The sequence below is a fragment of the Pelophylax lessonae genome (assembly GCF_965119305.1).
Source record: "Pelophylax lessonae genome assembly, chromosome: 12".
In the NCBI taxonomy this organism is placed as follows: Eukaryota; Metazoa; Chordata; class Amphibia; order Anura; family Ranidae; genus Pelophylax; species Pelophylax lessonae.
Genome location: NC_138779.1, coordinates 33,831,337 through 33,855,822, shown reverse-complemented (window position 1 = coordinate 33,855,822; position 24,486 = coordinate 33,831,337). Strand labels below are relative to the sequence as shown.

At 44.1% G+C, this 24,486-nt stretch overlaps 1 protein-coding gene across 3 annotated transcripts in view; it reads left to right on the top strand.

Annotated features, from left to right (window-relative positions):
• Positions 1-24,486, top strand: part of MTOR (mechanistic target of rapamycin kinase) — a 254,519-nt gene that overhangs the window by 12,495 nt on the left and 217,538 nt on the right. For 2 of the 3 annotated variants that reach the window (XM_082274318.1, XM_082274317.1), the window contains exons 3-19: positions 4,845-4,953; positions 5,115-5,347; positions 5,472-5,672; positions 11,160-11,294; positions 13,595-13,870; positions 14,948-15,056; positions 15,260-15,443; positions 17,633-17,761; positions 18,286-18,530; positions 19,305-19,535; positions 19,639-19,844; positions 19,921-20,043; positions 20,679-20,762; positions 22,764-22,856; positions 22,932-23,066; positions 23,167-23,296; positions 24,199-24,449. In XM_082274318.1, coding sequence (XP_082130444.1) covers positions 4,845-4,953; positions 5,115-5,347; positions 5,472-5,672; positions 11,160-11,294; positions 13,595-13,870; positions 14,948-15,056; positions 15,260-15,443; positions 17,633-17,761; positions 18,286-18,530; positions 19,305-19,535; positions 19,639-19,844; positions 19,921-20,043; positions 20,679-20,762; positions 22,764-22,856; positions 22,932-23,066; positions 23,167-23,296; positions 24,199-24,449 — 2,874 coding nt within the window. The remainder of the gene's footprint in view (positions 1-4,844; positions 4,954-5,114; positions 5,348-5,471; positions 5,673-11,159; positions 11,295-13,594; positions 13,871-14,947; positions 15,057-15,259; positions 15,444-17,632; positions 17,762-18,285; positions 18,531-19,304; positions 19,536-19,638; positions 19,845-19,920; positions 20,044-20,678; positions 20,763-22,763; positions 22,857-22,931; positions 23,067-23,166; positions 23,297-24,198; positions 24,450-24,486) is intronic. The other variant, XM_082274319.1, reaches the window with a different exon arrangement.

Sequence of the window (24,486 nt, the reverse complement as noted above, 5' to 3'; positions counted from 1 at the left end):
TTCAGAAAATGTGTAATCATTTGGGGGTTTTAGATGATCTTCAGGCCTAAAGCTATTTTCTAAGCCTCTGTGAAAAATGTGTAATACAGCTCTTGCAGCAGAAGGGTTAAAGGGTAAGTGCACTTTACAATGAAGTGCATTTATCCTTGTTTCCTTCCCCTAACTGAACTCCCCCCCCCCTCCCCCCTTCCTCAGATGCATGGTTTCCTCAGTCTGATGCTACAGTTCTGCCGTATTCTCACACCGCTGCCTTGGCTGCACAATACTGCCCCATAGAATTCAATGGGTCCGTCTCCAGTCGTCTCTCGCCTTGGGACAAACCCCCATAGAAGTCTATCATACTGCAATGCGCAGCTGCGGTCAGTACAGTGAAGACTTGTACTACTGGATGTAAATAAACACTGGAGGCCAAGTATTCATCTGTGAAGGAAGAGGTTGGTTTAGGCTAGGCCAGGAGAACGTGGCAAATAGAATAGGCATAACATCCGTGTCCCCCATCACAGTACCCCTGTTGTATCGGGGTTCCCATTACCACCGAAAGGCAGGCCATACATAAAATATTAGCTGTGCTATTGTTTTCTGATGAGGAGCCTTCTTTGCCATCAGAACACATTGATCAGTGTTGTCGGCTATGGATCAAACTGGAAAAACCAGACAGGCTGGATGTACTGAAGTTGATTGGTTGATCGACTTCATATAACCTGGTGCCCATTAATGGATTAAAATTTGGCTGGTGTCTGCTAAACCAGCCAAGCTTTGACCTATGTATGGCTGGCTTAAGGCTAAGGCTGTAGCGTGGGAGGTGGAGCAGGTCTGGACAGAGGAAAAGACCTCCTGTGAGTGCTGGGACCAGCAGTCCATTGGTTGCAAAGTCGGCAGTGGGGAGCTGCATTAGAGTCTGCGGGGGGGGGGGGGGGGGTTTGAAGTCTTTGGAGAGGAATTGCTAAGAGGCGGATACCATAGGCAGTCTGTGATGACCTGAGTCCTTATTCTGTGTACATTAAGGCCTCTTGCACACAACAGCTCGAAAAAGCTCAGTACAGCATTTTTTTTTTTTTTCCTTACTGCACTTAAATGTAGCGCATTTTTACAACGTGCCTGTGCATACAGGCGCATAAACAAGCGCCGAGTATTCCTCAGTAAAAAATCGAAAAATCTGCGTTCCCAGTCAGTATTTGCATGCATGGGCGCAATATGCACAAATTAGTGGTGCACCAAAATTCAGGATGCACTTGGCTGAAACCGAAATTGACTGTTTTTAAAAAATATATAATTTTATAAATATCTGTATTTTGTGTTTGACTTTTTAATTAATATCATTAAAATAAATGAATAAACTATTATTGGCATCTTTTGAAGCGGTGTTAAAAATCCTGCTTGGTGCATATTTAGCAAACCGCACCAAAAACACACCTCCCCATTGAAATGCATTAAAAACACGGTAAAAGCATATAAAAAAAAATGTGCCAGTGTTACGTTTTTGATGCATTTTTTTTTTAGTCACATGACCTATGAAAAATACACCACAACAAAGGTAAAATTTCAGGTGTTTTTCGGTGGCCGTTATTGGCACTTTTTTTTTTTTCTCTCTTTCAGCACAGCGCTGAAAACATTATTTTCGGCACATCACTAGCACAAATGCGCGCTCATATAAGCATTAATATGATTTAATTTTTCCTAAGGAGATATTGTGCGTGCTAATTCGCGCAAACAAACACCTGAAATTACGTCCTAAAAGCAGACGCTCAAACATCAGTACTGTGTGCAAGAGGCCTAAGATCCCTTTCACACCATCGGACCGTTCAGATCCGCCTGTCAGTTTTTCAGGCGGATCGGAACGGTCCCCCCATGCATCTCTATGGGGCAGCGGATGTCAGCGGAGACATGTCCTCTGACATCCGATCCGTCAAGTCCGGACGGATGGAAACCCTATTTTCCAGGCGGTCCGTTCTAATCCGATTTCCCCATAGAGGACAGCGGGGATCTGACATCTCCCTCTCTGCACACAGAGCGGAGACAGAGCTGTCATCCGCCTGCTCAGCGGGGATCGGCGATCCCCTGCTGAGAAAAACGAAGTCCGCCGATGGAGCGGACAGTGTGAAAATCCAGAATATTACATAAGACTAATAAAAAAAAAAAAAAAAAAAAGATTTTTACTCCTGTAAGCCAGTGGGGTCAATTCACTAAGCTTCACTGCATTCAGTAATTCAGTAAAGGGGAATCATGTTACTCATTTGCATAAATAATCGCGTGCAGGAAAATTAAGGCCAATTCACACAAAAAATAAAATAACAAAGTTACAGTAAAAAAAATGGGGGGGGGGGGATTGTTTGTAAATATTGCAAAAAGTCATGCTGTAATCTGGTAAACCCAATTCACAAACCAAACAGGAACTAAAAAAAGGTGTGATCATTATCGCCACTGTTTTGGTGGCGTTACCAGAAAGAGGGGCCTATTCAAGCCTTTTATAAAGGGGCATTCCACCCACCGAGAGTCTAATTCAACCCACAGAACACCAACAGGAAGGGGTACTATTCCACCCACAGAAAGGGGCGCAATACTACCCTCAGAGAGGGGCCTAATTCCACCCACAGAAAGTTGGCATTATTCCACCAGCAGTGGACACACAAAAATGTGGCATTACACATCATGAGTACACAAGTATTTTATTTTTTTCTTGTAAGGTGGCCACTGTATTACTTTTGGTTATATACACTATTACAATAAGTTAAACTTGGATAGGAACATAGCAGATTGGGGAAACCCTGCAGGAGGGGGGAGCATGTTACGTGTTCCACCATAAAAATGGGTGGAGCATGTACCATGTTTCCAAAGGTGAACGCATCCTTTAGGCCTCTTGCACACATTACTGATGTTTGAGCTTCTGCTTTTTTGGGCGTAATTATAGATGTTTATTTTGCACAAATTGGCACGTATTTCTGCACGTATATGCGCATTTGTGCGCAGCCGCGCACATTACTTTTTGATGATATTCACATTTTTTGAGATGCACCTGTAGTAGGGCTGTAGTTCATTGATTCTTCTTGTCAGTGTGTATCGGCCTGCCTGTATGAGGTATGGGCAGATAGCTACACTGACAAGTTTGCAGTAGTCCTGCATGGCACCCACTATCTGCTGATCGCAGGTGCAATGCTTTCCAGGCACCTAATAAAAAAAATAATAATAATTGCAGGTAATTTTTTTTTTACCTGCAAAAAGATGTGCACTTATTATTTTATTCATTTCTCCTCCTCTCCTTAACCCCTCTTAGGAAGTTATCTCACAGGAATCAACAGGTACAATATATTTTTTGCACTTATTAAACAGATAAAAACTTGGAATTGTATCTTTACCAACTTGCCTACTGGGCACCTAAACCCCATTCCTGCCCAGGCCAGTTCTCAGCTTTCAGCGCTGTCGCACTTTGAATGACAATTGCACGGTTATGCAGCGCTGTACCCAAATTACATTTTTATAATTTTTATTCAAACAAATAGAACTTGTGTTTGGTGGTATTTATTCACCACTGGGGTTTTTATTTTTTTGCTGAACAAAAAAAGACCAAAAATTTAGAAAAAAATCATAACCGTTTTTATAGTTTGTTATAAAATTTTGCAAGCAGGTAATGTTTCAACTTCATTGATGGGCACTGATAAGGCGCCACTGTTGGGTGGCACTGACCGCCACTGTTGGGTGGCACTGACCGCCACTGTTGGGTGGCACTGACCGCCACTGTTGGGTGGGCACATATGAGGCAGCAGTGTCTTTTCCTCTTCTGGACCGATGTCCTTCTGACAGCAGCCGGCGATCTGCTTTTTTTTTTTTCTTACACTGTCAGCACGAGGAAAAAGAAAAAGCTGATTACCGGCTCGGTTTACATCACGCGATCAGCTGTCATTGGCTGACAGCTGATCACGTGGTAAGGGGCCCACGCTGTAGCAGTCTTTCAGCTACAGTACATGCAGGAACAGGTTAAATGATCTAAAGGGAGCATAAGAGGAGTACATTCCTTAGGGGTTATACTTTAAATTATTAATTTGGGATTGTTGTTTAGGTATTCAGCACAGCTTGCAGTTAAAGTGTTAAACCCACAACAGTAAAATCAGGCTGTATATGCAGTAAAGCATGCTTGATATACTCACTGTGGAATCTAAGGGGTTAATCCTCCTCGTGTAAAAAGGCTGTTTGATCCTGTCTTCTCTGATTCCCCCCCCCCCCTTTTTCCCCTGTCCCCAATCCATCTCCTCAAAGACGGAGCCTTTGGAGTCACTCTGCACATGCTCAGTTTGATGTGTAGTGCTAGAGAGTTTTTTTTATTTTCTTGAGCGGGTGCATGTGATCAGTGCAGGACCAATCGGCACTGTCCAGGTGCATGTGATCAGCACAGGACCAATCGGCACTGTCCAGGTGCATGTGATCAGCACAGGACCAATCGGCACTGTCCAGGTGCATGTGATCAGCACAGGACCAATCGGCACTGTCCAGGTGCATGTGATCAGCGCAGGACCAATCGCACTGTCCAGGTGCATGTGATCAGCACAGGACCAATCAGCACTGTCCAGACAGAGGGTCAGGGGTCCTGCAGCCTCAAAGGACAGTGAAAGGAGAATAGAAACTCCTCCTACAAGCTATAACCAGACACTGATAGAAGTCACAAGACTGCTATATACTGCTGATGAGAAAAGGTATTTAGCTGTTTATATCTATGAAAATGATTGAATTTCCATGTTTTGTGTACAAAATTGCGTTTAATTTATTTATTTTTATTTTTTTATGTGATGGTGTTCAGAGATTTATAAATACATTTTATGTTGTTATTTACATACATCCTCTGTGATTCCCAGGTAAGCCAGGAGGAGGCAACGCAGTTCTATGATGAGCTCAATCATTTCATCTTTGAGTTTGTTTCCAGCTCAGATGTGAGTGAGAGGAAAGGAGGGATATTGGCTATTGGTAAGTAATGTAACTTCTCTTTAAAATGCAGCCTATTAACTGTCATCAATAACCCAATTACTTTTATTATTTTTTTCCAATAATATTTCCCCTCCCCCCCTCAGATATCTTGATAGATGAAATTGGCTGTTTTGCTCAGCAAGCTTTTCTATCCCTCACAGTCAGCCTGATTGGAGTCGAAGGAGGGAATGCCACCCGCATCAGCAGATTTGCCAACTACCTGCGGAACCTTCTGCCCTCCAGTGACCCCGTTGTCATGGAGATGGCTTCCAAAGCCATGGGGCGCCTTGCTATGGCAGGAGACACGTTCACTGCGGAGTACGTGGAGTTTGAGGTGAAACGTGCCCTGGAGTGGCTAGGGGTTGACCGCAATGAAGGACGCAGACATGCCGCGGTAAGGTCCCTTCAGTACAGTCATTTCTAGCCAAACAAATGCAGGTTTGAACTTGTGTGCAAAATATTACCATTGCCCCATCATGTGATTAAACCTGAGCTGTGGTGTTTGTTCTTTCTTTCAGGTGCTTGTTTTGAAGGAATTGGCTGTCAGCGCACCCACGTTTTTCTTCCAGCAAGTTCAGCCATTCTTTGACAGCATCTTCTATGGGGTATGGGATCCAAAACAGGCGATCCGAGAGGGGGCGGTGGCGGCCCTGAGAGCCTGCCTGATTCTAACTACACAGCGTGAACCCAAGGAACTACAGAAACCCCAGTGGTACCGGGTGAGAACCTGCATTCATGATTTCCATTGCTCTGTAATCAGACTGGTGCTTTTACGTCTGTCTGTATGGTAGAGCTGCACCATTCTGGATAAAATGAGAATTACCATTTTTTTTTTTTTTTACTTAAAATAAAGATCACGATTCTCTCGGCGTAACATCTTTCACATTATAAAAAAAAAAAAAATGGGCTAACTTTTAAGTTTTTTTTTTTTTTTTTTTTTTTTTTTAAATTAATTGAAGTCTGTTTTCCCAAAAAATTGCGTTTGAAAAACCACTGTGCCAAAACAGTGTGACATAAAATATTGCAACGACCACCATTTTATTCTCTAGGGTGTCTGTTAAAAAAAAAAAAATGTGTATATATAATATGTGTGTGTGTGTGTGTGTGTGTATATATATATATATATATATATATATATATATATATATATATATAATTGTGTGTGTGTATATACACATAACACACACAAACATAAAGATATAAAACTGTAATTTTTTGTGAAGAATCAACAAGTGGGACACAATCATGAAGTGGAACGAAATTTATTGGATATTTCAAACTTTGTTAACAATTAAAAAACTGAAAAAGTGGGCCTGCAAAATTATTCAGCCCCCTTAAGTTAAGCGCCACCTTTTGCTGCGATTACAGCTGTAAGTCGCTTGGGGTATGTCTCTATTAGTTTTGCACATCGAGAGACTGAAATTTTTGCCCATTCCTCCTTGCAAAACAGCTCGAGCTCAGTGAGGTTGGATGGAGAGCGTTTGTGAACAGCAGTTTTCAGTTCTTTCCACAGATTCTCGATTGGATTCAGGTCTGGACTTTGACTTGTCCATTCTAACACCTGGATATGTTTATTTGTGAACCATTCCATTGTAGATTTTGCTTTATGTTTTGGATCATTGTCTTGTTGGAAGACAAATCTCCGTCCCAGTCTCAGGTCTTTTGCAGACTCCATCAGGTTTTCTTCCAGAATGGTCCTGTATTTGGCTCCATCCATCTTCCCATCAATTTTAACCATCTTCCCTGTCCCTGCTGAAGAAAAGCAGGCCCAAACCATGATGCTGCCACCACCATGTTTGACAGTGGGGATGGTGTGTTCAGGGTGATGAGCTGTGTTGCTTTTTACGCCAAACAAAGTTTTGCATTGTTGCCAAAAAGTTCGATTTTGGTTTCATCTGACCAGAGCACCTTCTTCCACATGTTTGGTGTCTCCCAGGTGGCTTGTGGCAAACTTTAAATGACATTTTTTATGGTTATCTTTAAGAAATGGCTTTCTTCTTACCACTCTTCCATAAAGGCCAGATTTGTGCAGTATACACAGGGTTCATACGGTCATGAAAATCCTGGAAAAGTCATGGGATTTTGACATGACACTTTCCAGGCCTGGAAAAGGTATGGAAAATTAGTAAACCCCACTAAGTTTTGGAAAAGTCATGGAATTTTGTGCAACCATTTAATTTAGAAAATGTCTCCGGGCCCCCTGTATTCTGTGGGAGCGGGGGACAGTAAGTGGACTATTTTCTCTGTTTCGGGTTTAGGCTGATTAATCAGCCGCAGCGCGCTGCACAGCTGAAGCCTGGTCACCAGCCTCTTCAATATGAATAGACCGTGACAGGTTAGGAACTCTGCGGCGGATTGATCCGCCTAAACCTGAAACCAAGAAATAGTGCACTTACTGTCCCCGCTCCCAGGGACGTACCAGCGGGGAGGGAGGGGGGGCGCGCACTGGGGGGTGTCAGCCGGGCCTCCCACACCGCTGCACTGGGGGGTGTCAGGCCGGTGTCCGCCGGGCCGCCCGCATCGCCGCACTGGGGGGTGTCAGGCCGGTGTCCGCCGGGCCGCCCGCATCTCCGTGTGAAGAAGGCAGATGCAGCGCCAGGAAGAAGGTTAGTGAGAGTGTCTGAGCAGCCTTGGTTTGTGTGCTGGATAGGAGGGGGATGGGATGGGGATGGGATGGGACAGCTGCATAGAGATGAATTGAACTTTTCATATTCCTCTTGCTGTCGCTGAATGCTTGTTACTCCTCTCAGCGGCTGCAGGAGGAATATGGAAAGTTCAATTAATCTATATGCAGCTGCCCCATCCCCCTCCTATACAACTTCCTTTGCTGGTCCCCCTCAGTGCTCTTTAGCCCCTCAGTGCTAATAACCCCCCCCCCCCCCCAGTGCTATTAACCCTCCCCTCTCAGTGCTATTAACCCTCCCCTCTCAGTGCTATTAACCCTCCCCTCTCAGTGCTATTAACCCTCCCCTCTCAGTGCTATTAACCCTCCCCTCTCAGTGCTATTAACCCTCCCCTCTCAGTGCTATTAACCCTCCCCTCTCAGTGCTATTAAACACCCCCCCTCAGTGCTCTTTAGCCCCCCCGTGCTCTTAGCCCAACCCCCCCGGTGCTCTTCATCTCCCCACAGTGCTTTTCATCCCCCCCCATGCTCTCTGGCTCCCCCAGTGCTCTCCACCCCCCTGTGCTCCCTGGCTCCCCCCTCAGTGATTTCCAGTTCCCCCCACCCCCGAGTGCTCTCCAGTTCCCCCCACCTCCCCCTGTGCTCTCCATCCCCCTGGTTTTCCCTGCTTCCCCCCCCCCCCAGTGCTCTCCACCCCCCTGCGCCTTCCAACTCCCCTGCAATGCTTTCCAAACCCCCCCTTAATTCTCTCCAGTCCCCCCCCCCTCTGTGCCATTCTGTTCCTCCAGTGCTCTCTGCTTCCCCTGTGCTCTCCGGCCCCCCTAGTGCTCTATTATCTTCTATCATGTCCGCAGTTCTTGACCTTCTCTTGTATCATGTCCGCAGTCTCTGACCATCTCTTGTATCATGTCCGCAGTCTCTGACCATCTCTTGTATCATGTCCGCAGTCTCTGATCATCTCTTGTATCATGTCCGCAGTCTCTGAACATCTCTTGTATCATGTCCGCAGTCTCTGACCATCTCCTGTATCATGTCCGCAGTCTCTGACCATCTCCTGTATCATGTCCGCAGTCTCTGACCATCTCCTGTATCATGTCCGCAGTCTCTGACCATCTCTTGTATCATGTCCGCAGTCTCTGACCATCTCTTGTATCATGTCTGCAGTCTCTGACCATCTCTTGTATCATGTCTGCAGTCTCTGACCATCTCCTGTATTATGTCTGCAGTCTCTGACCATCTCCTGTATTATGTCTGCAGTCTCTGACCATCTCCTGTATTATGTCTGCAGTCTCTGACCATCTCCTGTATTATGTCTGCAGTCTCTGACCATCTCCTGTATTATGTCTGCAGTCTCTGACCATCTCCTGTATTATGTCTGCAGTCTCTGACCATCTCCTGTATCATGTCCATAATCTCTGACCATCTCTTGTATCATGTCTGCAGCCTTTGACCATCTTCTGTATCATGTCCACAGCCCCTGACCACCTCCTGTATCAGGTCCACAGCCCCACACTTTTTTCCCAGGACTTGACCCCTGAGTATAGACAAGAGTAAGCGCCGCATTTGTGCATCTGTGCCATCGATACCAGTCCACCTGCACCTCCATCGTGACTGTGGCTTGGGCCTAAAGAGTAAGTGCCGCATTTTGTGCATCTGACTGTGTCATCCATACCAGTCCGGGTGCACCTCCATCATGACTGCCTGAACTGAAGCTTTATCCCCAAGCAGGAGCGGCCATTAATCTTCTTTCTCCAGTTACAGTATATTGGTCAAATTACAAGTAAACTTTATGGGGGTAACACAGTTTCAGCTAAAGTTAGTGTGTTCACAGGGTAGCAATGCCAGGGAAATACAGCTTTAAAATGTATGGCTTCATGATGAAAAGTATGAGAGGTGGCTGGAGAAAGATCAGAACCCGGGACGTGGTAAATGTACTGTGTCCTAAAACGTTTGACATTTCGAACATGGGAGAGGCAGCGCTGTCTAGCCACGCTAAAGGTGCAAAGCACCAGTCTGCAGCTGCGTGCTCGACAGCTTCCAATCCGATCGCTGGCTTTTTCACCTGTGCGCCTGAAGTGACACCGGCTCCCAGCTGCGGCAGCAGTGCTTCCATCTCATCCACTGTAAAACAAGGGACCATTTTGAGTCGCGCTGTATCCAGAAACTAAACCCTAACTGCAGAGGTACTGTACACTACAAAGATTGTCATTTATTTTAGTAAAAATATACTGGGTGTGACATGGATTTTATTCTTATTTAACATGTATACATAGACATTTCATGAAACTTTAGGTCATGAATTTTTATGTAAAGTCATGGAATTGTATTGCTAAAAATGTGTATGAACCCTGTATACAACTGATTGTTGTCCTATGGACAGAGTCTCCCACCTCAGCTGTAGATCTCTGCAGTTCATCCAGAGTGATCATGGGCCTCTTGGCTGCATCTCTGATCAGTCTTCTCCTTGTATGAGCTGAAAGTTGAGAGGGACGGCCAGGTCTTCATAGATTTGCAGTGGTCTGATACTCCTTCCATTTCAATATTATCGCTTGCACAGTGCTCCTTGGGATGTTTAAAGCTTGGGAAATCTTTTTGTATCCAAATCCGGCTTTAAACTTCTCCACAACAGTATCTCGGACCTGCCTGGTGTGTTCCTTGTTCTTCATGATGCTCTCTGCGCTTTAAACTGACCTCTGAGACTATCACAGTGCAGGTGCATTTATACGGAGACTTGATTACACACAGGTGGATTCTATTTATCATCATTAGTCATTTAGGTCAACATTGGATCATTCAGAGATCCTCACTGAACTTCTGGAGAGAGTTTGCTGCACTGAAAGTAAAGGGGCTGAATAATTTTGCACGCCCAATTTTTCAGTTTTTTATTTGTTAAAGTTTGAAATATCCAATAAATTTCGTTCCACTTCATGATTGTGTCCCACTTGTTGTTGATTCTTTACAAAAAATTACAGTTTTATATCTTTATGTTTGAAGCCTGAAATGTGGCAAAAGGTCGCAAAGTTCAAGGGGGCCGAATACTTTCACAAGGCACTGTGTATATGTGTAAGATATATATATATATATATGTGTGTGTGTGTGTATAATATATATCTGTGTGTGTGTGTATAAAATAAATCTGTGTGTGTATAAAATAAATCTGTGTGTGTGTATATATAATATATATATATATATATATATATATATATATATATATATATATATATATATAATGTGTGTGTATATATGTGTTTGGGGGTTCTAAGTCATTTTCTAGCAAAAAATACAGATTTTTAACTTGTAAGCAACAAATGTCAGAAAAAGGCTTAGTCTTTAAGTGGTTAAAATGACCTAATTTGCCGCCTGAAGTTAATCCCTTTGATCTAAAAGAACCAAATGATACAATGTCAGCTGTGAGCAGTGAACGTCTCTGCACTGAATCGTGGAAATGCCGGATTTAGATCGTGAGGGGGGGTTTAAATCAAGATTGCGATTTTTATAAACGATTAATCATGCAGCTCTAATGTAGGGAAATTACAACTTATATGACTTATCGAATATGTTTTAATGTTATTTTCCTGTTTAGCAAACCTACTTGGAAGCGGAGCGAGGATTCGATGAGTCCCTGTCTAAGGAAAAGGGGATGAACAGAGATGATCGGCTCCATGGAGCACTGCTGATTATTAATGAGTTAGTGCGGATCAGCAGCATGGAAGGCGAGGTGAGTAAAATTGAAAAGATTTGAGGAGAGAGAAAGGGACAATGAGATTGTATATGGTAGAGATCTTTCATAGAAAGCTGGAATCATTGCAAAGATTTCTTTAGATTGTGGCATCATAAGTTTAGCATAACAAAAACTTAAAGGAAATGTTAGGTCTTTTTACCTCTTGACCTCCAGATGCTTTTACCCCATTCATGACCAGGCCATTTTTTGCGATACTGCATTGCGTTACTTTAACTGACAATTGCGCAGTCGCGTGATGCTGTACCCAAATAAAAATCTATTTTTTTCCCACAAATATAGCTTTCTTTTGGTGGCATTTGATCACCTCTGCGGTTTTTATATTTTGTGCTATAGACAACAAAAGAATAACGACAATTTTGAAAAAAAAAATAATGTTTTACTTTTATTATCGGCTATAAAACACATCCAATAAAAAAAAAATTAAAAAAATCTAATTTCTTCATCAGTTTATGCCAAAATGTATTCTGCCAAAATGTATTCTTCTTCCAAAAAAAAAAAGCTTATATTGATTGATTTGTGCAAAAGTAATAGCGTCCAAAAACTATGGGATATATTTATGGAATTTTTATTTTATTTTTTTCTAGTAATGGCGGCGATCAGCGACTTATAGCGGGACTGCAATATTGCAGCTGAAAAATCTGATAACTGACACTTTTTTTGGGAACCAGTGACCCCCAATACAGCACAAAAATATGCACTGCCACTATACGAATGACACTGGCAGGGAAGGGGGTCAACATCTGGGGTGATCAAGGGGTTCAAAGTGTGGCCAACATGTTTTACTGTGTGAGGTGTTTTTATTAAGCAATGTGTTTTGCAGGAAGAAAAAAAAACAGCACATTGCTGCTTTCAAAAGAAAGCCCTGTGTTTACCTATGCGGGGCTCACTTCGGACCTGATGGTCGCATGCCTGATCACCAATCAGCGGCAGGCACCTGCTGATTGGTTCGTGCTGCAGCCACTTGCAGCACAGCCAGGGCGAGGCGAGCGCTCTCCGTAGCCCGATGCACAGATCACATACTAGGTATGTGATCCAGCACAAGAGAGCCGCCGTGCTGCAATATATGTACTGTATACAGTCGGCAGGAGGTTAACAAAGAGCTCTGTACTGTGTAAGTTGTGCCATTTAAAAGGAAGGGGCAAGCAGCTTATCTTTTCCAAGTAATGTCCTCCAAGACGATTTGACCGAGGGGTGGCTCCGCCCTCTCTTGTAGGAAACGCAAGACCTAAAGATTTTAAAAGCGCTCCAGTGGCCCTCAGTTTTTGTTTCCTACATACACCCCTGTGCTGACTCTGTTTCCTTGTGTGGTCTTTGTGAGACCCCCCTCCCCACTAGCCAACAACCATGTGGAGCAGGCCAGTGATTTACCATGATTTATTATGCACTGAGTCTGTGTGTGGAGGCTGCCATTTTGTTGGAGGAGCAGAGCTTTGCTTCCTAATGTCAGAGGTGCCCTCCTGATGACTGATATTCTGTTGATTGCTAGAAGAATAATCAAACAGTGGCAGGGGAGGTGTAAAATATACAGATCCTCAAAACGAATGAAGCAGCGTCAGGAAGATTTTTTTCATTGCAGTCCCTCAACTATGGCTTTCTCCGCAGCAAGAAGAACCAAGACCAGCACAGTGTGGCATCCCCAAATCTGATGAGACTAAGCAGTCAGGGGCTGGAGTGGCTTAGATCAGTGGTCCTCAACCATGGCCTACAGGGCCCACTAACAGGCCAGATTTTAGGTATTACCTTGGGGAGATGCAGACTAGAGTACTACAATCACTGAGCAGCAAATGATATCACCTGGGATGTATTTCAGTTATCTTGAAAACCTGGCCTGTTAGTGGGCCCTGTAGGCCAGGGTTGAGGACCACTGGGATGATCTCTGCAGATACAGAACGGGATTCTCTAAACACAGGCAGTATAGTGCTGTTTTTTTAGTTGGAACTAAAGACAAAAAGTATTTTTTTCCAGGTACTGCTTATACACAGTTAACGTTTCTAGAGATTCCATATACCTTAGCACAGTGGTCCTCCACTCCGGTCCTCAGGGCCCACTAACAGGCCAGATTTTAAGCATTACCTTGGGGAGACGCAGACTAGAGTACTGCAATCACTGAGCAGCAAATTATATTACCTGGGATGTATTTCAGTTATCTTGCAAACCTGGCCTGTTAGTGAGCCCTGAGGACCAGGGTTGAGGACCACTGCCTTAGCAGATGTACACTTTTTGAGTTTTGAATCCACTTTAATGCTCATAGCTACTGCAATATTTCTATCCCTTAGCGTCTGAGAGAAGAGATGGACGAGATTACTCAGCAGCAGCTGGTCCATGACAAGCATTGTAAAGACCTGATGACCTATGGCCTCAAGCCCCGACACATCACCCCGTTTGCCAGCTTCCAGTCAGTTCAGCCACAGCCTTCCAATGCATTGTTGAGCCTTTTAGGATACACAGGGCAGCAGGGAATTCTAGGATATGGAACAGCCCCCATGCCTGACAAGTCTATGCTGGTGGAAAGCCGTGCCTGCCGTGAGCTTGTAGACGAAAAGTTTGATCAGGTACGATATTTTATTTTTCCTGCTTCCAGCTTCATGCCTCATGTGCACGGATGTAACGAGGCATAAAATACAGTGAATGGCCTTACATACCGATGCTTGTATGCATCTGCGTTTACCCTTGCATGCACGTACAATGTAAATCCCGCAAATGCAACACTTCTGTACTCGGTAAAATATGTTTGCATGTATGCAAGTAAATGTTGATGAAATTAATATTTATAAAGTGCAGACAATTTATGCAGTGCTTCACATATTCAGCATATTGTACATTCACATATTCTGTGTACCTAGCTATACACCCCACCTGCTGCTCCCCAGACACCGAAAAACAATATGGAAAAACACACAGAGCGCCTCTAAGTGCAGTATTTATTATGAACGATGAAAATACAGAATGTAGTAACTCACATGGAAAGTATATTATCACAGGCTTGAACAGCTCCGGCGGTTGCTGTAAAGTCCAGGAGTCACGGAGGGATGGATGTAAGCAGCCGATGTGGAAGAACCGGTGGACGGGAAAGGCCGGCTGTGAGTCTTCCGCCACCAGCTCCGGTGACGTCACGTGGCGTACGCTGTGTTCCAACCTGGTCCCTGAACACCAGCTGAAGTTGGAAGCCTCACGGCCGGCCTTCCCATCCACCGGTTCTTCCACATCGGCTGCTTACATCCATCTCTCCTGGACTTTACAGCCTTCCCCCTCCACGGACCGCCAGAACTGTTCAAGCCTTTCCATGTGAGTTACTACGTTCTGTGTTTTCATCGTTCATAATTAATACTGCACTTAGTGGTGCTCTGTGTGTTCTTTAACACAGTGACTCTTTTTTGGGACTCTATACCCTTACCATGGATTTGAATATCTTTTACTGACTTATGGAGATGTACGTTTTTTATTTCCATGAATTGTATTAGCGTCTATTGATCTTTTATTTACCGACCTAGTATTTTATCCTACCCCTGTAAGCTTATTTTCTCCTCTTATCATTACCGACAAACAATATGTTTTGTTAGGCAAGGAATATTTTATTCCTAATTCTATCTTGTGCGCGTTAGTGTTTTGAATATTTTCTGTTTCTTTAGATATGTCGATGGGTCTTAAAATGTCGAAGCAGCAAGAACCCTTTAATCCAGATGACGATTCTAAACGTTCTTCCCCGTCTTGCAGCTTTCAAGGCTTGTGCGTTTACAGGTAGGAATTGCACATCATGGACTTGGGTCATTTGTGGATAATCCCGCTTAAGATCTCTCTGATACGTTTTAACACAGAAGAGTGTCGGCAGAAAAAAAGTGCTCCCTTGAGTCTGCTCTCTTTTGCATTGTTTAATTGCTATACAGTATTGTACAATGTCGTGTTTTTTTTGTTTTTTTTTTTTACACAATTTGTTTGTGCAGATCAGTACCTTCAGGACACCATGAACCACTTGTTGAGCTGTGTGCGCAAGGAGAAGGAGCGCACTGTGGCCTTCCAAGCTCTAGGACTCATCTCTGTCGCTGTGAGGTCAGAGATTCGCTGTTACCTGCCCAAAATTCTGGAGCACGTTAAGACTGCCCTACCACCTAAAGACTTCGCTCACAAGTGAGTTTCAAGTTATTGTGATGCAAATAATGCAGCTCTTCTCGGGACAGTTGCAATTTCATGTCAGTTTTAAAATATGTAGCCTTTCAGAATTGCTTGGAGCTACTGTTGTCACCATTACAGAAACCTGATTTGAAGCGGCAGTAATATCACTCAATCTTAGTGGATCGATAAACTGCATAGTCTGCATTTTAATTAGAGACGCACCGAAATTTCCGTGGCCAAAACATATCGTCCAAAAATTGTGTTTTGGCATTTTACCGATAGAGAAAAAGTTGCCCTTTAATAGTTTTTCCATGATTTTACCATGCTTAATGGTGTCTTTTTCATATGTCATTTGACTCAAAAAATGCATGAAAAAGAACCACAGTTGCGTTATTGATGCGTTGCTGCATTTTCAATGCATTTCAGCGGGGAGGTGCGTTTTTTTTTTTTTTTCCCTTAAAGCGGAGTTCCGGGCCTCAAAAATGACTTTGGGCCATCCGCTTGTGGACATTAACCTGAAAAAAGGATAGTCCCGATATTTTCTTTTTTTTTTTTTTTACCTTGTTCTAGAAGAAAATATACTTCCCTTCCTTCCACTTCCTCCCTCTTCCATCTCTTCCGACTTGCGATGACTCCTGGGAGCTGAACGTTATCACTCCCAGGAGTAAGTGCGCCTGCACCGGCCCCGCTCGTCACTTCCGGTGCAGGCGCGTCATTCCCTGCTAAACAGCTTCTGGGCATGCCAAGAAACTGTGCAGGGATGACGCGCCTGCACCGGAAGTGAAGAGTGGGGCCGGTGCAGGGCATTCTGGGACTCAGACGTCACCGAAGAGGACGTAGAAGAGGATCGCGCTGGCTTCAGCTGCCCACACCTGAGATGGCAGCGCTGGACAAGACATTTTAAAGGTAAGTATTTCTTCTAAAAGGTAAGTGCGACCTGGGACAGTTCAGAGGCTGTCCATTGTGGAATGCACTAGCCCTGACTGTCCCGGGGGTATTTTTATCTAAAAAACTTTTCCGAGGCCGGAACTCCGCTTTAACTGACTAAAAATGCAGCAAGGGAAATTTTTAACATCACAATGGAAGCGCAACGGACAAGCGTAAAGACCTACGTAGAATTTAAAGGGATGGATTTTTCTTGAGCTATTCTTGCGCCAAAGGTGCTGATAATGGCCAACAATAAATTCATATTCCTTTAAATCCATGATCTTAATTTTTTTGGTGTCAGGTTCTCTTAAATGAGACATACAGGGTCTTTTAGATCTCCCCTGTGCTCCACTGAATGTAATACAGTGCACATTCCAATGCATTACATTCTTTCCCGGCCTTAATGGCCGGGAAAACTGCCAACGGTCTCCTCCCTCCCCTCTGCCCAGCATTGTGCAGCCTATGGCAGCAATGCTCCGTCGTCGTCCTGCCCAATCACCTGGATAGCAGAGCGACACACTGACAGCCTGCTACACCCGGCATTGCCTGAATGAGACAGGGACCCGCCCCAGACTTCTTCTGATCTGCCCTCCGGATAGAGGACACAACCATCCCAATCAGCTTCACAGCTTGGCCCAGCACACGCCCCAGGAGATGGAATGCCTAGCCCCCTTTGGACGGAGATTGCCTCCAAGACACGCATAGCTTGGGGCGTGCGAGGTGGTGTCCCCGCAGTGAATGGGCTGACAAATGCCTAGGTGACAGGATGCAATTTCTAGTAGCCATGGCGACCTGGCTCCTGGGATTTGGTGACCCATGTATGGCTAACGAACGATGTCACAGCTCTGTAACCTGATATATATTGTTATCAGTAAACTTTACATAGACCAGCAAGAAATACTGGTGGTGTTGTCCTTCATTTCAAGGCTTTTCTTAACCCTTCCTACATGTCAGTTCACTTGCATTGCCTACCTGACCCTTGGTCCCCATATCATTGCTGTACTCCTAAGCACCACTGAATCGTCTAAAGACTCTTCCTGCAAAGGATGAACTGTCTGTGCCCCTAAGGGCCTTTTTTTCCCTGCCAAACTCCACCAGATTTTCTTGACGTGTTTGAGGCATAATGCGGCTCCAATACAACATCCTTCAAGGGAAAGTGGGCGATTTGTGGCTCTTTATAAATGGAGCTATAAGTGATAATTCATCCATATAGTCACTGCTTTTTCACATAAGCCATTTATGTAAGTTATGATTTGTTGTGAATTTTCTCCATACAGGAGGCAGAAGACTATGCAGGTGGATGCCACAGTGTTTACTTGCATCAGCATGCTGGCACGAGCCATGGGGCCTTCCATTCAGCAGGATATTAAGGAACTTCTGGAGCCCATGTTGTCTGTGGGGCTGAGGTATGTTATCTGATTGTTGTTGGAGAAAATGGTGACAGTGATGTATCAGTTTAAAGCGTTTTTTAGTCCCAACACTTCATATTCCTGATATGTGCCTGCTGTACCATGTACTTGTATGTTCTCTTTGTATTACTTCCTTGTGAAATCTCTGCTAGTCCCCTTGCTTTCCTAATAAAACTGACACACTAAGCAGGAGAGCACAGCATAGTCAGTTCTCTAGTTGTGCTGGGAACTCGGTTTCCTCTCCTCCAATGATCAGTCTTGACACGCTCCCGATGCACAGCCATTCACTGGGAAGCTCCGTGTGCTGCTGATTCCTTTCCTCCTAGCTCTTATGCAGCTGAAGACAGAGGGAATGTGTTCACTTATAAAAAAGGGAAGAAAGGTATTTTTCAAATTTTTTAATTTTTTTGTTTTTATTTCTATACAACAATGTTTTGCATTTCATTTCTATTTTAAGCTGAATAGGTTGTTTTACAAGATGATCATTTTACAATCCCTTTAACTATTACTCCTTCTTCCAGCCCTGCATTGACAGCCGTTCTGTATGACCTTAGTCGTCACATCCCGCAGCTAAAGAAGGACATTCAGGATGGCCTGCTGAAAATGCTTTCACTGGTTCTTATGCACAAACCTCTCCGGCACCCGGGTATGCCCAAAGGCCTAGCACAGCAACTCTCTTCGCCGAGTCTCACCAATATTCCTGAAGTTAGTGACGTGGGCAGCATAACCCTCGCTCTCCGTACCTTGGGAACATTTGAGTTTGAAGGTAATGGCATTTATTACTTAACCTAGACATCTATGTTTTACTTTCCTCTAAACCCATGTTCTAGAGCATTCTTAGAAGTAGTGATCGACCGATTATCGTCAAAGCCGATATATCGAGGGCCAATATGCAGTTTCTCCGATATATCGGAATCTGCCACCTAGGTGGCTGATATTGCCGATAGTTCAGAAAGTGCTTGTACCAGAGTGATACCTGCAGCTAGAGGCATCACCCCGGGAACCGGTGTCCATAGCCGACGGTCGGCTGTCTTTTAATGACAACCGATGCGGCTGAGAAGCCGCTTGGCTGTCATTACATGGAGGGGACGCCCCCCTCCCGCCGCCTTCCGCGGCTCGCCCCGGTGTCCTGTTCCACCGGGAGACCCGGGCAACCAGCCTGCATGGCTGCCGAAGACCTGATCAAAGCCGCATTCAAGCTCTGATCGGGTCTCCATGTAAAAACCTGGAAGCGATGTCATGACATCACTTCCGGGTACTTGGAGCCAGATTAAAAAAATGACAGCATTCAAAACAGCCAAACTTGGCGTTTTGAATGCTTTTAAGTGCAGAGGAGGGGTTTGGGGTCTTTTAAACCTGTCAAGTGATAAAAATAAAAAATTTTTTTTAAATGTACGAACATATCGGCTGATACCGATATGCAATTACCAAAATATCGGCAACGAAAAAACAATATCGGTCGATTACTACTTAGAAGTGAAGTTAAGTGTCTGTATCGTACTCCTTCCAGACTAGTAAGTGGTGATTCTTCTGTTTTCAGGTCACTCGCTGACGCAGTTCGTCCGTCACTGTGCTGATCATTTCCTCAACAGCGAGCACAAGGAGATTCGAATGGAAGCTGCTCGCACCTGCTCCCGGCTTTTGACCCCCTCTATCCAGCTACTGAGTGGACATGGACACGTGAGTCAGACTGCAGTGCAAGTTGTGGCTGATGTTCTAAGCAAACTTCTGGTAGTCGGGATTACAGACCCAGGTAACACTGAACGCCAAGGTACCCACTTCATCCCTATACACATTCTAAGATAAAACGCATTATAAAATGTATCAAGAAGGAAATCATTGACTGTCTTGGGATTCTTCAATTTTTTTCATAGACCCTGATATCCGATACTGCGTTTTAGCATCGTTAGACGAACGCTTCGATTCACATCTAGCTCAGGCGGAGAACCTTCAGGCCTTGTTTGTGGCTCTGAATGACGAGGTGTTTGAGATCCGGGAGTTGGCCATCTGTACGATTGGCCGCCTCAGCAGCATGAATCCTGCCTTTGTAATGCCATTCCTGCGTAAGATGCTCATCCAGGTAGGTTACACTCAGCAGTTCTATTGTGATCTTTACTATCGGGCAAGCCAAGACTAATCCTTCTGGATATCCATAGATTTTGACAGAGCTGGAGCACAGTGGCGTTGGAAGGAACAAGGAACAAAGTGCTCGTATGTTAGGCCACCTTGTGTCTAACGCACCGCGACTGATACGCCCTTACATGGAGCCAATACTTAAGGTATGGTTTCTCATTACAAAATTGCTTACCATTTAATTTTCTTCTTTTAGCTTTTGTAAATTTTTTTCTATGTTCTACAGTTTAACTTCATCATGCATTACCTAGGCAGCCCTCTGGGATACGCAACAAACATCCCAAAAGGCTGCAGGTTCATAGGTGCTGAAATATTGCAAGATCTCCCAACACTATGGCAACATGTAATATGAAATGCCTTTCACATTACACATTGTCATAGACAAGTGTCAGGTGATCTCGGTAGAGTTCAGCACCTATGGCCTTGCAGCCTTGAGGGCTATGTGAGATGATTACAGCCACACACACCTATACAGGTTGAACTGGATGGACTATTGTTTTTATTCAACCTCAACTACTATGTAACTATATGTAAGCCTTCTGGGATGCTCAACATGCATCCCAGGAGGCTGCAGTAAGAGATCTCCAAACACTATGACAACATGTAATGTAAAAGACACAGAGAAAAGTTCTCTATCTGCCCATATATGAGAGGAAGATTTTGTACCACAGTTTTAAAACCCAATCATGTGAAGGTGTTTTTAGTGGTTTAATGTAACGAATACCATAGCTTGTCTGCATTATCAAACACTTTCTGACTATGATCTCTCTGTAATCACCAGGCTCTGATCTTAAAACTCCGTGACCCAGATCCTAACCCTGGCGTGATTACCAATGTTTTGGCAACAATTGGAGAGCTTGCCCAGGTAAGTCTGTGCATCCTGTTCATCAGGAAGGAGCCCTTTTTTCCCCCACATACTAACAGGATGATATTCACTATTGTATTCATTGAATAAAATACTACAAAGACCAAGAAATGGCAAGCCATAACAAGAGAATTTTGCTTTCTGCGAGTGTGGTGATTTATACTGTGTGTTACTGCTGACTTATCTGTACATTTGTAAATAGAGTCAATTATAATATAAAAATGAAAAAACTCCACAGAAAAAACTCCACATTGTTAACCCTTTAGTTTATTTTTACTCAAATGCACACATGCTGAGAGTGTAAGCCAGGCTGGCCATGGGCATGCCTGCTTTGTTAGTGGTGGGATGGGGCTGTACCACAGTGTGTACAGTATGTCTGAAGGAAGGGTGGCCATCATAAGTGTGATAATGATTGATTAGTGAGTCATAAGTAGCTCAAAAGCAGGCAATGTGCAGTACAGGGCTACCTCTCTATTTACAGAACTACAGTTTGGGCAACATTTTGTAATTTTTTTTTTTATACTCTAAAGCTATACACCACAGCAAGGGTTTCTATATATGGGGTCAGACTATGTAGTGTTTCATTGGAGTTTATCTGGAACTAGGGGTCTGCTAAAGAAGAAGGCAGATACTGGTGATAGATCTTAGGACCTGTGTCTTGATAAGCTTTTGTTCACAACAAGCGGGTTTTGCATTCCCATACAAGCCTATGGCAGTCCAAAACCTGCTTGAAGCAGGTCAGAAAGAGATCAGTTGCACCTGTCAATGAATTATAAATGATCTCAGAAACTTCTCAAACTGATGCCTTTGACACAAACCCAAAGCTTGTGAACCCTTCGCGCAGGGCTGGACAATTCCAGGTTGCCTTGGTGACTGAAAAATAACTCTGGATACCGAATCCTCGAGAGCTGCGGTGTGAATAAGGGATGAGATAAGAGGGTCCAAGCCCCCCAGAACGTCCATCCACCCTGCCAGCCAGCGTAGCGACCAGATACTAATAATTACCAGGGTAAAAGGCCCCACCTGGCAGCTCTGAATTTCTCAGGTTTTCCACAGTTAAAGTGATTGTAAACCTCAGACCTGAAATATGAACAAGGCATATCCCTCTATAGTGTGTACTTGTTGCAAATAAAATCACTAAGCATAATTTCTGTCTCCTGTTTTGTTCTTCTGCTATCAGCATGAATCCCTTCTGACAAGTTTTCCTGACACCAAGAGAAAAATGGTGACGGGAGGCTCTGTTGTTGTGTGAAGGGGGGCATGTCTCTTCCCTCCACTGAGCTCTGCAGAGTGTAAATTCAGCTCCTTTTTTTTCTGAAATCCCAGATAATCTTTTTAAATTCAGCACTTTGAACGGATGTAGAAAAGGGAAAACTACAGATAAACAGGTACAACTTATGTAGGAGGATCTGTTTCATTTCGGTGTATCACCTGAGGATAGCCCCTTCTCTGGGTATATGTAAGGTTTTGCAACCACTTTAACTGAAGTGGGTTGCCTCAATGGAGTACTTACCTAAACCTTAGATAGGAATTTGATTTGGGTGGCTGTGAATGGCATTTGGTGCTCTGCATTGTCAGTGTGGGGTCAGACTGGGGTACAGAGCAATGTTGCTGTTGGACCTTGCAGGTGACAATAACTCCTGGTATAGTGGGGGGGGGGGGGACGACACAGCACTGCAGAGTGTGCAGGAGGCCGGCATTGGTAACCCTTTTTCTAACAAAAGCATAGCATGACCACCTGACTGGCTCTTGCAGCTTTCACTGTTTTTTTGCTAGGTGTTCGGCTGTGGTTGACATTACAGCTCATATGAGACAGTATATTCTATGTGATTATATGTACATTCACAATGCTTTATACCTAGAGAAAAATGAGTCATTATAATACACTAGTTACATCATTATATTCAGGTTGCTTAGTGCTACATCCTAGGTTTTTACACACCATTTATGCAATATTTTACAATGATCAATGTGTGACAAGTTTTCTTTGTTCCCTTCCAGGTCAGTGGACTGGAGATGAGAAAGTGGATGGATGAGTTATTCCCAATTATTATGGATATGTTGCAGGATTCATCTCTGCTGGCGAAGAGACAGGTAAGTGTAATCACATGTAATTGTCAGGCCTGGAATTTCTGAACATCTTGGCTGACGCTTAGCTATTCTCCCTAGGTGGCGCTATGGACTCTTGGGCAGCTGGTAGCCAGCACAGGGTATGTGGTAGAGCCATACCGGAAATACCCGTCTTTGCTGGAGGTGCTGCTAAATTTCCTGAAGACTGAGCAGAACCAGGGTATCCGCCGAGAAGTAAGTTATGCTGTATCAAGCATATGGCATGCTATAATATTGTGACTGAAAGACCACCCCAGCCCCCCCCCAGGACTAATTTTTACATGTCTTCTTCCAGGCTATCCGGGTGCTGGGCCTTTTGGGTGCTCTGGACCCGTATAAGCACAAAGTGAACATTGGAATGATTGACCAGTCTCGAGATGCATCAGCCCTCAGTCTGTCTGAGTCTAAAACCAACCAGGACTCTGGTAAGGAAATGGCATAAGGCTAAAGTAAATTCTGGGAGGAAGCCACTGAATTATTTTCACCTGTCCAGATAGATCATGAGAATTGTCTGATTCTGTGATCTCTGTGTTGGCCCACCAATGCATCCTGTTCAGTCAGTAAATATAGCAATGGGCAAAAACCAGTCTGCTACATATTTTTGGTAAAAGAAAAACCGCTATAAGCGTTTGGTTTATTTGAACGTTACAGCGTCTATAAAGTATGGGATATATTTATAGAATCTTTATTCTTTTATACTAGTAATGGCAGTGATCAGCGACTTATAGCAGGACTTCCATATTGCGGCGGAGAATCGGACACTGACACTTTTGACACTTTGTGGGAACCAGTGACACTAATGCAGTGATCAGTGCTAAAAATATGCACTGTCACTGTACTACTGACACTGGCTGGGAAGGATTTAAACATCTAGGGTGATCAAAGGGTTAACTGTGTGCCTAGCCAGTGTTTTTTTTTGTACTGTGTTCGGTGCTTTTACTAGGGGAAGAGATTAATTTTGTTCCCTGCTTGTAGGAATACAAAATCCATCCCTTTCCCCCATGTCAGAACATAGATCTGCCTTGTGTAGGTAGATCTCAGTTCTGTGTGTTTTACTGACTATCACAGCAAAAGCAACCCAGCGGCGTGCGCCCCCTGGAGGCAAAAGTGAAAAATTACCTATATGTACGTGATTCTGCACAGGAGAGCCGTCTTGTAGCAGTAAAAATATATGGGGCGATCTTTAAGTGGTTAAAGGTGATAAAATGTGCTCAAATGTTTCTTCCGGTGTATCCCTTTTAAAATAACCCTTTGGATAAACCTGAGTGTTGGGATTTTTCATAGGAGTGAACGTGTGCTTATTACGCTATCCCCTCTGTTTTTTCAGCTGATTGCAGTACCAGTGAGATGCTGGTGAATATGGGCAATCTTCCTCTAGATGAGTTCTACCCAGCTGTGTCTGTGGTCACCCTAATGCGGATCCTGAGGGACCAGTCTCTGTCTAACCACCACACCATGGTGGTTCAAGCCATCACCTTTATTTTTAAATCTCTTGGACTGAAATGTGTCCAGTTTCTACCTCAAGTGATGCCAACCTTCCTGAGTGTTATTCGCCTGTGTGACAACAACGTGCGGGAGGTGTGTATACTCACAGTTCTTACAGAGTAACAGGTTC